General features: G+C 52.1%; 1 protein-coding gene across 1 annotated transcript; it reads left to right on the top strand.

Annotated features, from left to right (window-relative positions):
* The first annotated feature begins 216 nt into the window (after window positions 1-216).
* CAMK2N1 (calcium/calmodulin dependent protein kinase II inhibitor 1) lies at window positions 217-3,856 on the top strand. The gene is made up of 2 exons (XM_006188284.2): window positions 217-966; window positions 2,543-3,856. The coding sequence occupies exons 1-2, from the start codon at window positions 801-803 to the stop codon at window positions 2,611-2,613; spliced, it is 237 nt and encodes a 78-aa protein (XP_006188346.1). The 5' UTR covers window positions 217-800; the 3' UTR covers window positions 2,614-3,856.
* Window positions 3,857-15,443: the final 11,587 nt, after the last annotated feature.

Raw genomic sequence — 15,443 nt, 5'->3', positions numbered from 1 at the left:
CCTTCCCTCTCCGACCCTCTTTTCTCCCTCCCTTCCCCTTTCCTTCTCCTCTCTCCCCTCTTCCTCTCCAATCCTGATCTAGTCGCTCCCCCTGCCCTTTCTTCTCCCTCTCCTTTCTTCTCCCTCTCCTCTTCCTCTGTCCCTCTCTTTTCTGTCTCTTTCTCTTGATTTCCCTGCCTCCCATTCTCTCTCTGCTTCTCTCCCCGTCTCCCTCTCGGTTTCTCTCTCCCTCCTCCCTCCCTCCCTCCGGGTATCCTCTCCCCCCCCACCCCGCCCCGTGCCCTCCCTCCTCCCTCGCTCCCCTCCCCCCCGCCCCTCGCAGCCCCGCCGCTCGCAGCTCCCCAGTCAGCCTCCCCGAACCAGCACCGCTGCCGCCCGCACTCGCCGCAGGACCAGCCCGCCGGGCTCCCCGGGGTGCGCCCTCCTCGGCCCCGCGCCCTCGGGGCTCACTGGGACAGCCTCCTCCTTCGGCTCGTAGCCCCGCCCGGCTCGGCCCCAGCCAAGCGCCCGAGCGCGCCGAGGATGTGAGTCTTGCCCGCCTCTGCCGGAGCAACAGCCACTCGCGCGCCCAGCCGGAGCGCAGCGCAGCGCAGCGCAGCCGCGGGCGCTCGCGGGGTCGCTCGGGCGGGCTGCGCGCTCCTGCCCCAGCGGCGCCCCCGGCCTCTCGCCGGCGCCACAGCCGCCGCAGCCCGCGGGCCGTCCCCGGCCGGCCGCCCCCGGCCCCAGCGCCGCTGACCCTGTCCGCCGCGGGCGGGGACGCGGGCGGAGGAGGTGCCGCCGCGGAGCCCCCGGACGCGACCATGTCGGAGGTGCTGCCCTACGGCGACGAGAAGCTGAGCCCCTACGGCGACGGCGGCGACGTGGGCCAGATCTTCTCCTGCCGCCTGCAGGACACCAACAACTTCTTCGGCTCCGGGCAGAATAAGCGGCCGCCCAAGCTGGGCCAGATCGGCCGAAGCAAGCGGGGTGAGTTCGCGGCCCCTTCCCCCGACACCGGATTCTCGGGCACCTAGGCCTGACGGAGGTTTGCGGGGATCTCCCGCACCGGGGAGCCGGTTCCGAACCACTAAAATCTCATCGCACAGAATTGGGGGGATCCCGCACTGCGGGTCCAGCTCTGGCTGGTCTCAGAAACCCCTCCCCCTCAGCCGGATCCTCCTTGGGGTCACCCAGGGGGCGTGGCGGCATCTCGCTGCAGCGGGGGCTGAAAGGTTATACCCTGGTCCCCACCTATGCCAAAGTTTGCCTTTTCATTTCTAAATACTCCCCTCCCCCTTTTACGCAGTGTAGTTGCAGCTGCACTCGATCTACAGCCCGGGGGAGGGGTCCCAGGGCTCCCCAGGGGCCGACGTGGGGAACTGCGGGGGAGAGGACCCGTTCTTGCAGGGAAGGCTAGGGGCCTTCGGGTCGCACGGGCTTTTCATTGTTACTTGGGGTTGGGAGGGGGGCGGTTATTGTCGAGCCTGGGCGCTAGGCGCTAGGCGCTAGACCTGGAAAAGCCCCGGAGAGACTGGGACACGGAGAGGCTCCGAGAGGAGCTCCAGAGGCGCAGGGACAATGAGGGAGATCGACAGCTGCCGGGAGAGACTGAGACGCAGAGATAGGGAGGGGGACGGCGGGGGGAGGTGGCGGGGAGACCCAGGTGGGCAGAGACCGAGACAAAGCTCCGGAGAGGGAGCCAGAGCCGGAGAGATAGCGAGACGGGGACGCAAGTCTGGGGAGGACAGAAAAGCAGTTGGAACAATGAGGGCGACCGACATCCCAGACACTGAGAGGTCCAGAGACCTCGGCAGGTGACCGTCTTGCCGAGAGACTGATGGAGGGACGGAGGAAGGCGAGGCTAGGTAGAGTTGGTGAGAGAGGCGGGGGACAGTGAGAGGCAGACGCCAAGAGGCGGTCGAGCCCCAGGCGAGCAGCAAAGGGAAGCTCTGACCTCTGCATCGGCCGCAAGTGCGGAGAGGCCGAGTCCGCCCGGGGGCCTCGCGGAGGGAGGCGCGCAAGAGGGGAGCCCCCAGCCCAGGCGAGGCCAGAATCCTCGACGGGCTGCGCACCGTGGGACCCGCTCCTGGCGTCCCCTTTCGCTCAGCGCCCCTCCGCACCCAGCCCAGGCTGCTCGCGCCACTCGCGCGGTGCTCGAGGCACCCCCGAGGGTCCCAGACTTGAAGACCGCGGCTCCTCCTCCCCTCCCTCCCCTGCCCCAGAGCCTTCTTTCTAAATAAATGCGCCCTCGGGGGTGGGGGATTGAGGTCAAGGCCAGTGCTTACCCTGACTGCAGCCGGGGCTGCGGGATTTGCTCCCTCTCTGCTTCCTTTTCTCAGAAGGGTGCTGGGACGCAGCCTGGGGGTAGGGGAGTGGTTCAGAGGGAAGCAGCAAAGGGACCCCTCGCAGAGCAGGAGGGTATGGGGCTGTGTCAGCGTGCGTGGAGACCCCCCTCCCTCTCCTTCCCCGCAACCCCCGCCTCGCCTCCTCGCGTAAAGCGAAACTTGAGAGACCCCTGCGAGGCCCAAGCGCGCTCACCTCTCCTTTTCTCCTTTTTTTGCAGTTGTTATTGAAGATGATAGGATTGATGACGTGCTGAAAAATATGACAGACAAGGCACCTCCTGGTGTCTAACTCCCCCAAAGACAATGAGTTAAGGGAGAGCATAAGAACGGCGATAACAGTTGTTGGCAAAAAGAATATGAAAAGCGAAAGCACTTTGAAATTTATTACTAGCTTGCTACCCACGATGAAATCAACAACCTGTATCTCGTGTCAGGCCGGGGGACAGATGAGGCGTGAGAAGGCGAAGGCTCTGGGCTCCTTTGCAAAAATAAAAATTTTAAAAAAATTTTAAAAAATTAAAAAAAATCACTATATACACACATATAAAGAAATAAAAAAGAAGTCTCAGTTGCAGCTATTTGTCAAAATTAATATCCATTTCTTTTTATATACAGTGAATATTGCACAATTATAGATCTGGATTTTGAACCACTTAAATAATGAAGCGGCAACACCGAGTGTTTTGAGGTGTTGGCATTCTTTGCTGATTTGGCTGTTCCCAATGTTTACATTATTTAACCTTGCAAAAATGATTCTGTGCACTTGGATGTGAAATGCTGTCCAGTTTTATTTTTTTATGTTGCTATCCTTGGATGTACAAAAAAAATCAGAAAATGATCTCTATAGATGTTCCATCTTATTTTGGTCATCTTTTGAAGTTATCAAGAATGTGTTTAAAACAAGAAGAGAACTTTTCTAAGGAATGATACAGAGAAAGAATCCTTGTTTTATTTTAAAATGAATTGTAAAGCTTGTGTTTCTTTGTTGCTGCAAGCTCTTTGCCCAAGTTAATGCAAATGGACACATTTTATATGTCAGGAAAAAAAAAACACTAAAAAACAAAACAAAAAAAAATGCTTGAGCTTTTTCTAACCTCTCCCTGCAGTCTGTTGTGTGAGCAGCCTGTTTTTTTTTCTCTAATATCGTGTCAGTTTATTCTCTTTAATGGACTGTAAAAATGTAATCACAAGAGTGCCAAATATCTTGAAATGCCAAAAGGCATTTTGGTTTTTTCTCTTTTCCCTGTGCTCTGAGTCCACGTAAAGGAATGCTTGGAGTGTCTTTTTCTGTTATTTATAGGGGTTCTCTTAAGGCACACCAGCTGCCTGTTTTGCATGGTATTTGCAAAAATGCCTCTTGCGTGAGGAAATCTTTTACCATTTTTTGTTTGCAACTCTGGACCTCAAGAGGTTTCTTCCTTTTCCTACCCTGTTCCCTCTTTTCTTAATTCGATATTCTGTATGTTGCACCTTTAACCAGCACACAGGGCTATTTCTCCAATGTACAATTAAAGAACTGTTCCTGTGTCTCACTCCTCTCTTCTCTGCTTTGGTTTGGGGACTTGCTTTTTGTCTGCTGGTTGCAGACAGGAAGGAGGGAATGGAATGGTAGCTTTGGTCTGTGAGGCAAAAAGGTATGGAGGCCTCTGTGGCTTGGGTTCAGATGGTGGCAAAGAACAGCTGGATTGGCAAGTTCATCCAATTTGGATTCAGGTTGGGCTCTGCCTGCTTCCCTGAGGTTTCTGCCATCCCTGGTGGGGTTCGGAGAGAAGGAAGGCAGGATGTCAGCAGGGAGTCTGTCTTGTTAAGAGCAATGTTTGGAGGCTGGTAGACTTGGATTCAAATCCCAGCTCCTTCACTTCCTAGCTCTATGGACTTGAGTAAGTCCCTTCACTTCTTTAAGCCTCAGTTTCCAAATCTGTGAAGTGGGTATAATGCAGCTCCCGCCTCAAAGGTTGCTGGGAAGATGAACTTGACACCTAGCACAAAGTAGCACTCAGCATCAGATGCCCAGGTAACCCCTTCATCCAGGGCCACCTGTCCTCAAAGGCAGGACTGGGGAGGAACTTTCCCCTGCACCTTTGCCTTCCCAAGTATAGGTCCTTGCTGGAGGGATGAGCCTGCTTCACTGGGGTCCACCACCTGAGTCCATCCTCTCAGGCTTTCTCAGCAGCTCTCCTCCAATCACTGCTCAAAAAGATTCGTTATGAAAAATAAAAAATCTAAGCCTCTTTTTGGGCTCAGGATGCTCAATGACTGTGGAGCAGGCCCCTGGGGAAGGAGGAGTTGGGAGAAGGATTTTGGCTGAAGAAAGACCAGGAGAATTTTCTTCTGCTGGGCTGTTTGGCATCTGGGAGTCCCAGTGTCGGGAGCTTTTAATGTGTTTGTGGTAAAACTGTCAGCCGGGGAGTCACAACACAGCTCACAGTGACAGGAGCCTGAGTGTGACTCAGACATCAGGTAAGGCAGGCTCGGGGGTGGGGGAAGGGGCTCCAGAGGGCCTGTGGGGAAGGGGGTGATGTCTCATCCCCCTTCTCAGGAGGTGGGGGCCCAGAGCCGCAGGGGGACCCAGCAGCATCTCTGTCAGTCATCATGGCGGGCCAGCCAGTGTGCTGGCAGAATGGTTGGGGGTGCTGGCTTGATTTTCCCAGGCTTGTGACCCTGTTCCCAAACCTGGCCCCAGAGAATCCCAGTGTTTGGAACCAATGGACCTTTAGACACCACGGAGCCCAGCTCTCCCCTGTGCTCTCCCCATGAGAAGGTTGGGGGCAGGGCCCATCCTCTGTGCAGCATCAATTTGCCAAGAAGGGGAGGAGCCAAAGGAAAAGATTCCTTCTGAAGGCAGCTCTCTGTGCGCACCCAGGAGTAATTACCACTTAACCTGATCAGAGCACTGTGCCATTACAAAGTGCTCTCCCTTGTGCTCCCTCACAAAATCGGCCCAGCGACCCTGAAACCCACACCTTTCTCTTCAGTAGCTGAGGAAGTCGACACCCCAGAGGGGCAAAAGGGACTGTGCAACATTCTTTGAGCTTTTACTCTATGCCGGACTCAACAACAGTCCAGTGAAGTATCTTGATGGTGCAGGAGAAACCTGGGCTCCGAGGCATTAAGGAACTTGCATAAGGTCACTCAGCTAGGAAGTGGTGAAGTCAACTTGAGCCCAGAGTCCAGGCTCCAGGATGGGGATACAGAGTCATCTGACCCCACACCCAGGCTCAGTCCCAGCTGCAGCCACTGCCTTCCAGCCTTGAAGAGCCTTTGGTTGGCTTAGTGTTCTGAGCCTGGGCTCTCCAGCTATTCTGCCAACAGACAACTGCATAAGGGGTCAGAGGGAGGCAGGGCTTGGATGTGGTCAGCGAAGGGGGGAGTGCGGGAGCCCTTGGCCAAGGCTCAGGTCCATTTTGATAAGTGATGTATTAAAATGTTCCTGCTGGAGGCCACCCCAGCAGCCAAGGCAGGGTCCTCTGCCCAGGAAGGCAGAATCCGCCTTTCCTGAGCACTCCATTCAGCAACAGGGAATATAAATCTTTTAAATATACTTGAACATTGGGGTAAACATTTGTTGAGAAGGCACTTTGGGGACTGGGCAGATATCAAATTATACCAAGTGCAGGATATATTTGAAGTATTCGGTTAGGTAGCAAGAAATATGGAAAAGCCCGTGCAAAGTCCAAGGTGGGGGAGGGTGTCTCTAAGCCTCTAGGCACTGATCAGCATCCAGAGCTGCATTATTCAAACTTCACTAATTGAATGCTTGTCCTAAGCATCCATCACCCTGGAAGCTGCTTCCGTGGCCTGTCCAGGCTGACAGCCTGAAGGAATCTCAAAAAGCACCTCTAAGGAGGAAATTGACAAATTAAGTTTTAAAAGAAAGAGACTTGAAAATCGCTGCTGTTTGGAGGCCACAGATGAAGGCGTGAGTGTGGGTGCCTCTGTGGACAGCAGGCAGCCGGTTCTGGGTCCTTGGGGCCCAGCAGAGGGGGTAGACTTCAGGGTGGCTGGTGGGCAGGTGGAGCGCACGGGTTTGGGACTTAACAGGACTTGGATTTGAAGCCTCTCTTACATACGTTCTAGTTGTGACTTGGGGCCAGTTTCTCAAGCTCTTTGGGCCTCTGTTTCTCTTTTTGTAAAATGGGGATGGTGGCAATGCCTACCACACAAAGGATTAAACAGGAACTCCCTCTCCTCCCAAGCACAGGGCCTGGTGCCTAATAAATGGTAGTCATCATGTGAACATACATGAGGTGCCTACTATGTGCCAGGCAGTGGACTTTCAAGACCTAGCAAACAGTTTGTGGTGCATGAAGCTTCTCTGCAGACCGTTTTTTTGGCAATCCACAGCTGATGCCCGGAGGGGCCAGAGGGGCAGTGGAGGTGGAGGAATCAGCCTGTCTCTCATCCCTGTCAGTTCTGCAAAGCCCTCAATCAATATGATCCTAAGTAAACCAGTGCGCTTGCTCTCCAAAGGCAGTTGAGAGAAGACTCCTGCCTGCTTCCAACCAGATTGCTAGAAACCTTCCTTCTCTGGATGGAGATTAGCAGGTACTGACTTCTTGCCCTGGGAAGGAAAGAACTTGGCTTTCTGCTTGGATCCCCCTCCATCAACAGGTCCTTCTTGAATTTCGTTCATTTGACAAATATCGACTTAGCACCTACTTTGGGCAAGGCGAGGCTAGGCTAAATGGGTAGACAATGGTGAAGAAATGGGAGTTGCTCCCTGGGCTTGAAAATGATGATGGTTGCTATGGTAATGAGGTTGGGAGCGAGGAGCTTGCATACCCCCAAAGTCAGCAGCTCAGATCCTTCATGTTGGCAAAAAGAGAGAACCAAAGAGAACTGGGTCTTGGGGACTGCCTGAAACCCAAACGTGTGACTCACTGTTTAAAAAAATAAACTTTTAACTTCAGAACAGTTTGATGTTTACAGAGAATTTGTGAAGGCAGTACACAGTTGCCATATATCCCCGACCCAGTTTCTCCTATTGTTAACATCTGACATTTCCAAGGTATGCTTTTCAAACTGAGGATGCAACACTGGTATAGTACTATTAACTAAACCTTATGGTTCACTCGGATTTCCTTAGTTTTTACCTAATGTCCTTTTGCTGTTCCAGGATTCCATCCAGGACACCACATTGCATTTAGTTATCGCGTCTCCTGAAGCACCTCTTGGCTGTGATCATTTCTCAGACTTTCCTTGTTTCTGGTGGAGTACTAGTCATGTATTTTGGAGGCTGTCCCTCAATCGAGAGTCTGTCTGATGTTTTTCTCATGCTTCAACTGGGGTTATAGGTTTGGGGAGGAAGACCGTGGAGGTGAATAAAGTGTCATTCTCAGCACACCATGTCAAGAGTACATATTATCGACATGACTGATCACTGTTGATAATGACCTTGATTATCTGGCTGAGTTGGCATTTGTCAGGTTTCTCCACTGCCAAGCTTCCATACTGTCCTCTTTGGAAGGGCCTCATTACAGCCCACTTAGAAGGTGGGAAGTTGTGTTCCCCCTCCTTTAAGGGGGGAGTATCTCTAGAATTGATTGGGATTTTTCTGCCCCAGCGAGGTGAGTGACCCACGTTTCAGCCGTTAACTTTGCCCCAGTGTTGGGCAAGCCCACTGTGGTTTCGATGTAATCACAAGTTCCAGGCAAACCGGGGAAAAACAAAATGCCCACAAGGTCCAAGGTGCTGCCTGATGACCGATAGATGGAGCCTTACCAAAAAAAAAAAAAAAAAAATTAAAAAATTTAATAAAAGCAACTTCCTGTGCAGGGGGAACTGTCACCCTGATTAGAAACTGTGCAGAATTTTCTCTTGGAAACCTTCAGGCAGCTGCTCTGGTTTATAAAATCTGCCTATTGGAGGAGGGGAAAAAAAAAAGATTGTCATTATTCCAGCAACAGAGATTCTCCCAAACCATATGCAAAAATAAATCCTCGGCGACCGGGCTGTATCCGGGGAAACCTGGCAGCTGGGCTGGAGATTGTGAGGTGGTCCCTGGGGACAGACAGCCTGTGTCCAGGGGCCCCAAGCCACTTTTTTCACAGCCCCACCTTGTTGGCACTGGGCCCCCACCCCATCCTACCTCTCCCCCCCCCCCCCCCCCGAGATGAGGACTTGGTTGGGCTTGTTACCCCTCATGTTGGAAGGTCTGCCCTCAACCCAGGGTAGTACACACCCACGGGCTTAGAGAAAGGTTCTCGACCCAGAAGCAGCTGTTTGAGGACAAAGGGTCACTAGAAGGGAAGGGAGGTCAGGGAGGCCAGGCTGAAGGGAGGAGGAGGACCTGGGAAATGGGCCATGGGAAATCCTAACAGAGTGGCAATGGGGGTTGGGTGGATGGGGTCAGGCAGTGATGGCAGAAAGTTGTCAGGGAAAGGGGTGTCCAGTAAGGCAGAGAGCCTGTGGCTAAGGCTTAAAGAGCTTGGCCTGGGAGGGTGTTTGGGTAGAGGAAATTAACTAATAATGAATTGCATCCATATTCATTCAAGGACTCAACTGTCAGGCGTGGGTGGTGCGGGTATTCTGCTGGGTATTGGCACTGAGGAGACGGTGCTGCCTAAAGCAAGGTCTCCTCCAGCCTTCAGAGACCTCACTCCCTGGTCAGTGACCATTTGATGACAGCTGAGCTTCAAGAGGTCAAGAAGGAGGGAGGGGTGGGCTCACAGGAAGTTTAGGAAACCCTTGGAGATCCTCAACAGAATGCTGCCAACATCCACAGTGGGTGTCCTGGAAAGGACTGGCGATTGCATTCCAATCCCAAATGTGCCAGTAGCACACTGTGTGACTGTCGCCGTGCACAGGTATTTCGCTTTCTGGGGCTCCTTTTCCCAGTATGGAAAATATTTACAAGGTGCTTGTTATAGGCACTCCTTGTATTTAATTCATTTAATTTTCACAACACTCTGGGAGGTAGTTATGATCATTACTATTCCTATTTTCTAGATCGGGAAACCGAGGCACAGAGCAGTGAAGTCACCTGCCTCAGGTGGCACATCTAGAAAGTCGCGGAGCTGGGATTGACCCCAAGGAGGCCGATCCTCAAATCCTTGGTTTCAGCTGCTCTAATATAAGGAGGGGGTCGGACAAGACGTCTTTCTACCGCTTCCGGTCCCTTGGAGAGCGCAGGGTTCTGAGCCTAAAACGCCCATCCGCCCGTTGGGGGAGGGGAGAGTGAGGATCCGGTTGGCGGTGAACCCTGGACCAGGCCAGCCGGTTGCCATGGGGACGGCTAGGCGTGGCGGCCGGCCGAGGCTGCTTGCCCCGCGGGGCAGTTCCGGGGAGCTCCCGCCAATAGCAGGGAGTGGCCCGGAGCTGGCACCTGGGGCCGCGTATTCCAGGCAGACAGAGCGGTATTAATTCTCCCCTCTCAGACAAGGGAGACCACAAGTCCCCTGCAACCGTCTGAGCCTCTTCCGACCTGAACTCAATCCCCAACGAAGCCGCACTTATCTCCAGTTCATCTGTGTGAATTATTTACTGTGTCTGGCGGCCTCCCCGGCGGCGGCCTCCCCGCCCGCCTGCCTTCGCCCTCCCTGCCCCCGTGGCCTTTTCACATCCTGGTTTGAGGCAGCCCCTCTTCCTCACTATTCAAGGAGTTCAACTGTCCGGCCCCTGGGGAACTTCGGGCAGGAGCGTCCCACCTCCACGCGCCCTCACCTGGGCATCCGCGCCCTGTGTCCAGAGAGCCCTGGGTTAGGAGTCCAGAGTGTTTGTTTAACTCCCCCAGCAATCCCTGCAAACAGGAGCACTGTATGTTATTCCCATGCCACATATGAAGACGCTGAGGTCTAGAGGATTTGAATAATCTGTCTACAATCAGGGAGGAGCCAGAGGTGGCAACAACAAGCCAGCAGGCTGGCTCCTGCTTTTAGGCTCCTAAGCCGGATGCTGTGAGGCCTCCTTAGCCTGGTCTTGGGTGCCAGTCACATCTGTGATGCACCGTGTGCCCAGGGTAGTGAGCCAGCCCTGTGTACTTGGCCCTGTGCTGGCGCTGGGGCCACATGGGTGAGTCAGGCACAGCTCCTGCTCTCAAATCGCTTCTGTCTGGAGTTGGTGGGGGTAGGGGACAGAGAGCAGGCAAGGACAGACACGTTCGTGACTAATTATGATACGAGCTGGAGGGCTGGGCACAAAATAACAAGTTCTGGGGCGGTGAGAGACCCATTCAGCGAGCAGGTGGGACTTCAGCTGGGCCTTGGATGGGGGTGGGGGTGGGTGCTCTTGGTGTAGGGAAGACTGAGCAGAGGGACAGAGGCTGGCCCATTTGGGGTTTGCTGGAGGAGGGGCAGGTCCTCAGGGAGGGAGGTGGGAACTGGGCATTTATGATGGTGCCAAGGTTGGAGGAGGAGGGGGCTTTGGGTCAGATCCTGGGGGGGGGGGTCCTTGAAATGTGAACTCAAGGGTCAGTTTAAAGCAGTGCTTCTGATGGAGTGGGGAGATGGTGGTGATACTTTTGTCCTCCAGGGGACATTTGGCAATATCTGGATACCTTTGTGGTTGTCACAACATGGGGAGGAGGGTAGAGCTATTGACATCTAGTGGGTAGGGGACACCTACTAGGGGACATCTAGGGATGTGCTGAACAGAATTACCCAGCCCCACATGTGCCGGGGTTGAGAAATCCTGGTTTAGAGTGTATTTAAGAATCTTTACCACTCACCAAAGTGAGATTTTGGGCAAGTCACTTAACTTTCCATGCTTCACTCAGTTCCCTCCCTAAAGTGGGCTGATTAAGTTGGCTAATGTTTGAGAAACAGCTGTCATCTTTTTCATTCTACTGTGTGCTGGCCACACCCTAAACACCTTACATATATGAGCTCATCTAATCCTTATAACCCAGTGAGGAGTAATGCTACTACTAATGGCACTATTATTTATGTTTTTTAATATGTATTTTTATTAAAGTATAGTTAGTTTACAATGTTGTGTCAATTTCTGGTGTAACGGCAGTATTATAATCTCCATTAAACAGCCAGGGAAACAGAGGCACCAGTGGATGGAAGCTTCTCGGGGACAATGTCTGTCTTATTTTCTGCTATCTCTCCAGCATCTGGATCAGTGTCTAAATAAATATTTGTTAAGGAGAGAATACATAAACCCTCCATGGACTTCAGTGGGCCCAGGCACCTCCTGCAGTGGTGAAGAAACTGGGGCACAGAAAGGTTGAGGGTCTTGTTTAGAAACACACAGCAGGACCTTTACTCCCTTGCTTTCTGGCTTTGGGAGAGCTACTGGGTGGTCTCTCTGGGCCTCTGGAACCTGGCTGTGATGCTGGCAGGAAGGTTTGTGCAGGGCATCTGAGATGCCCAGAGGGCAAGAGGGCCAAGAATCTCCCTGGACTCCTAGCTGAGCCAGAAAGAACTGGCATCTTGGACTCTGACCAAACCCGGAACTCAGTCAATGTGAGAATGTGTCTAGCGCCTGGGATTGGATTTGTCCACTTCCTGGGTGAACATGGAGAGATTTCAAATTTAATCCAACTCTAGTCCCGAGCCTGGGAGGGTTAGTATCTGCCGGGCACTGGCAGAGTCGGACGCGGTGTTGGACGGTCACTGAGCACCTGTGCCATCTCCGTGCTCCTTGCTGGAGGTGCGCATCTCAGCCGGTCCTCATGCCAGCCCATGGAGGAGGCACCCCTGGACAGGTGGGAAATCGACTTAAAGAAGTGGTAACTTGTCCAAAGGCAACAGCACAGAGGCTGCTCTAATGTTTACATCACCTGGAACCCAAGCACACGTTCATTCCACAACTGACCACAACGGGCCTATTAACTCATCTGTGAAATGGGACCATGAATCCACACCTCTGAGGATTGCTGGAAAGGGTTAAAGGCGGTAACAGTGATAGAATACGCAGAGCCTAGTGGGTTCTTTCCCTCAGCTTCCTGGGGAGCCACCAAGTGTGAGCTTTGGGGTAGCCCTGGGGGCTGCAGTGGAGCCAATATTTGAGGAAGGGGGCCAAGGGTGGGCAGAGGCTTGAGGGGAGGCCACTAAGCACTTCCCAGTCCTGCTCCAAGAAGAACAGCCCCACTCAGCTTTCTCCCTGGGTCCTATCCGGCAATGCCGGCTGCCCTCAGGCTGTAAAGTGGGTGATGCGGCTTCCTGGGAGTGGGCAGCGCAGCACCTTCTCCATTCCTCAAATGGTTAATGGATCAATGGAAGTTAAAGGAGCAGATGGGGGTGTGGTCTACACCGCAAGCCTCCTCTCCCTCCACTTCTCCACAAACCTGCTACACCCTGGCCACACTGTTCTCTCCAGAATGTCATACTTTTTCTGTCTCTGCACTTTTGCATATGCTGTTCTCACAGCCTCCCACCCCTTTTCATCTTGCCAAATCCTACTCATCCTCCAGGTTTCAGCTGAGTTGTTACCTCTTCCAGGAAGTCTTCCCTGAGTCCCCTCCACCTGAATTAGTTCCCTGACTTAGGCTCCTGCAGCCCCGATACTTCCCCCTAAGCGCTCACCCCAGTGTGTGTCACTGCTGGTCATTCCTCCCCCATCAGACTGTGTTTCCGTCTTGGATGGCCCTGGGGCTCTCTTGCTGGTCTCTGTATCCCCAGGGCTTCACGCAAATGCCTGGCACGTAGCAGTTCCTCAGGGAACATTGTCGAATTAATGTTACAATAATAACAACCTCTTGCATATGGAGAGCTCTTTTCCAGTTTCAAAAGCCTTTTTATGGCAACTATGTCATCAGAGCTTCACAGGGAACTTGTCATTTGAGGTAGGCAGGTTTCGCATTGGTATTTCCGTTTTGCAAGGGGGAAAACGAGGCTGGAAGAGATTAGGTGTGCTGCCCAGGTGGCTGGTGGGACAGGTGCGCTGCCCACACCGTCCTGCCCCAGGCAAGCCTGGAGATGTAATATATTTGGTCCAGGGTGTAATATTTTTGGCTCAGTGTTCTGATTCCAGGCTTTCCACCTCGGGGGAGGGAGTGGAGAGTTGGGGGCTAGGAGTTGTTGCTTTCAAGTCCCTGTGAGGAGCTGGAGCCAGCTTTGTGTGGTGGTGCTGGGGTGGGTGGGTGTAAACTTATTCTCTGGAAGGGAAAGGGTGGGAGGCAGTAGCATTCTTCTGAGAAGGCTCGTTCACCACTGTGCTGGGGACGGTATAGAATGCTGAGAATTCGGGAAAAAGATAACCAAAAAAGGGGAATGGCTAAGTAAACGGTAGTCTGTCCACTTGGTGCATTTAGCGACCATTAAAAATAATGTTAATGGAGTTCGTGCATTGACATGGGAAAACATGTAAGTTATAATGCTCAAGGCAAAAAGGAGACTATAAATTGAACCTCTGATAGGAGAACGGTGTTGAGGAATGGTCTGAATCCCATCTCTGCCCCTTCGTGGCTGCAAACTCATGCAAGCTAAGCTCTCTGTGCCTCAGTTTCCTCACCTGTAAAACAGCCATAATAGTAGTCCTACCTCATAGAGCTGTTGGGAGGACCAAATGAGTTAATAGGGGTAAAGCACATAATACAATGTCTAGCATATATTAAGTGTAAAGATTTAGTTATTATTATTTTTTTTAAATTTTATTTATTTATTATATAATCACTTTATTTTGGCAGCAGGGGGAGGTAACTAGGTTTATTTATTTTTAGAGGAGGTGCTGGGGATTGAACCCAGGATCTGGTGCATGCTAAGCATGTGCTCTACCATTTGAGCTATATCCTCCCCACTTAGTTATTGTTATTAATTATTGTCATCTCAGCTATGGAAAATATATGTGAAAAAGTAAAATGATGGAAGAAAAGTTCAATGGTGTTTTGGTGGGGGATGAGGGTTACTGGATGATTTTTTCTTTTTTTCCACTTCCTTGAATTCTCTAAATATTTTACAACGGGGATATATTACTTTTATTATCATGAGAGGATAACTACTTCCCCCAAACCACAGTAGTGGGGAGACAGACTCAGGAATCCTTTCCTTTTGGCCTCAAGAGGGTTGACCCCAGGGAGTCACATCTATAACTAACATCTGGGACTCCCGGAGAACACACACGTGTCAGTGTTTTTCTTTTGCCTGGGTCAGCAGCTCCTGGGTAATCCTTCTCCAAACTGATCAAGCTGCTCCTTTTGTCTCTCATCTGCTTGTTTAATAATTTTATATGATGCCTATCGGAACAAATAGCTGAGCTGTTTAAATCCCCACAGCCATCAGCTGTCACCACCTGATGACAATGAGAATTCCCCCTGCAGGGTGCATCAGAGATGAAACGAAATCATTCTGACCACCCCTGTCATCATCACACTCTCCCTCTATCCAGTGAGACAAGGACATTTACAGTCACGGAAATGCCAACTGCTGTGTAAGCTGATCCGGGCTCCAGCGGTCGGCTGGCCAGGCCGGCAGCCTGCCAGGGGAAGCCAGCCAGCTGGCCAGCTGGTCAGCAAATGACTGAGCTGAGCACACAGTAGGTGTTCAAGAATTATTCCTTGTCAAAATCAATGGGAATTTGGTTAGGTCTGGCCGATGTGTGTGACTCTCTCCTGGGCGTTGATGTATCTTGGTAAGGAGAAGGGGTGCAAAAGGATGGTCTTCATCTGTAAGGAGGAAAGGCCCATAGATTCTTCTAGGTTCTTCTACTAAGAACTGCATGAGTTCTAGGCTTTGGGGATGGTGGTTCCTGACCTTGGGGGTCTATACTAGACGTTGATTAAATTTTTTCCTGCTCCTCCTTAGGATAAGGGTTTAAGTGACCAAGATGACCGTGATAACCATCATTGCAACATCTTACGAGCTCTCACCTCCCTATCTCCCTGTTTTTCGTCTATCTATCCATCAATCCAACCATCCATCTCTCCATTCATCATCCATCCATGCATCCATCCACCCATCCATCTATCCAGCCAGCCAGCCATTGTGAAGTAATATAATGGTCGATAAATACTTAGATCCTAGGGGCAGAGTGCCTAGTTTTAAATCTCTTCCTGGAGGCAGAGAGATGACCAGACACTGAGGTGACAGGGCAAGATCAAAGTTCTGTGAGTACAGAGAGGAGGAATCTGACACCCAACTGGAGCCTCAGGGGAGCCTGTAAGTTGGGCACCACTATTGCAATCATCATCACTGCCGGGATCCCTTTGACCATTGGTAGGTCCTCAGTCAACATTGG

Source organism: Camelus ferus, chromosome 13 (genome assembly GCF_009834535.1).
Source record: "Camelus ferus isolate YT-003-E chromosome 13, BCGSAC_Cfer_1.0, whole genome shotgun sequence".
Taxonomy (NCBI): Eukaryota; Metazoa; Chordata; class Mammalia; order Artiodactyla; family Camelidae; genus Camelus; species Camelus ferus.
This window is presented reverse-complemented; position numbering and strand designations above follow the sequence as displayed.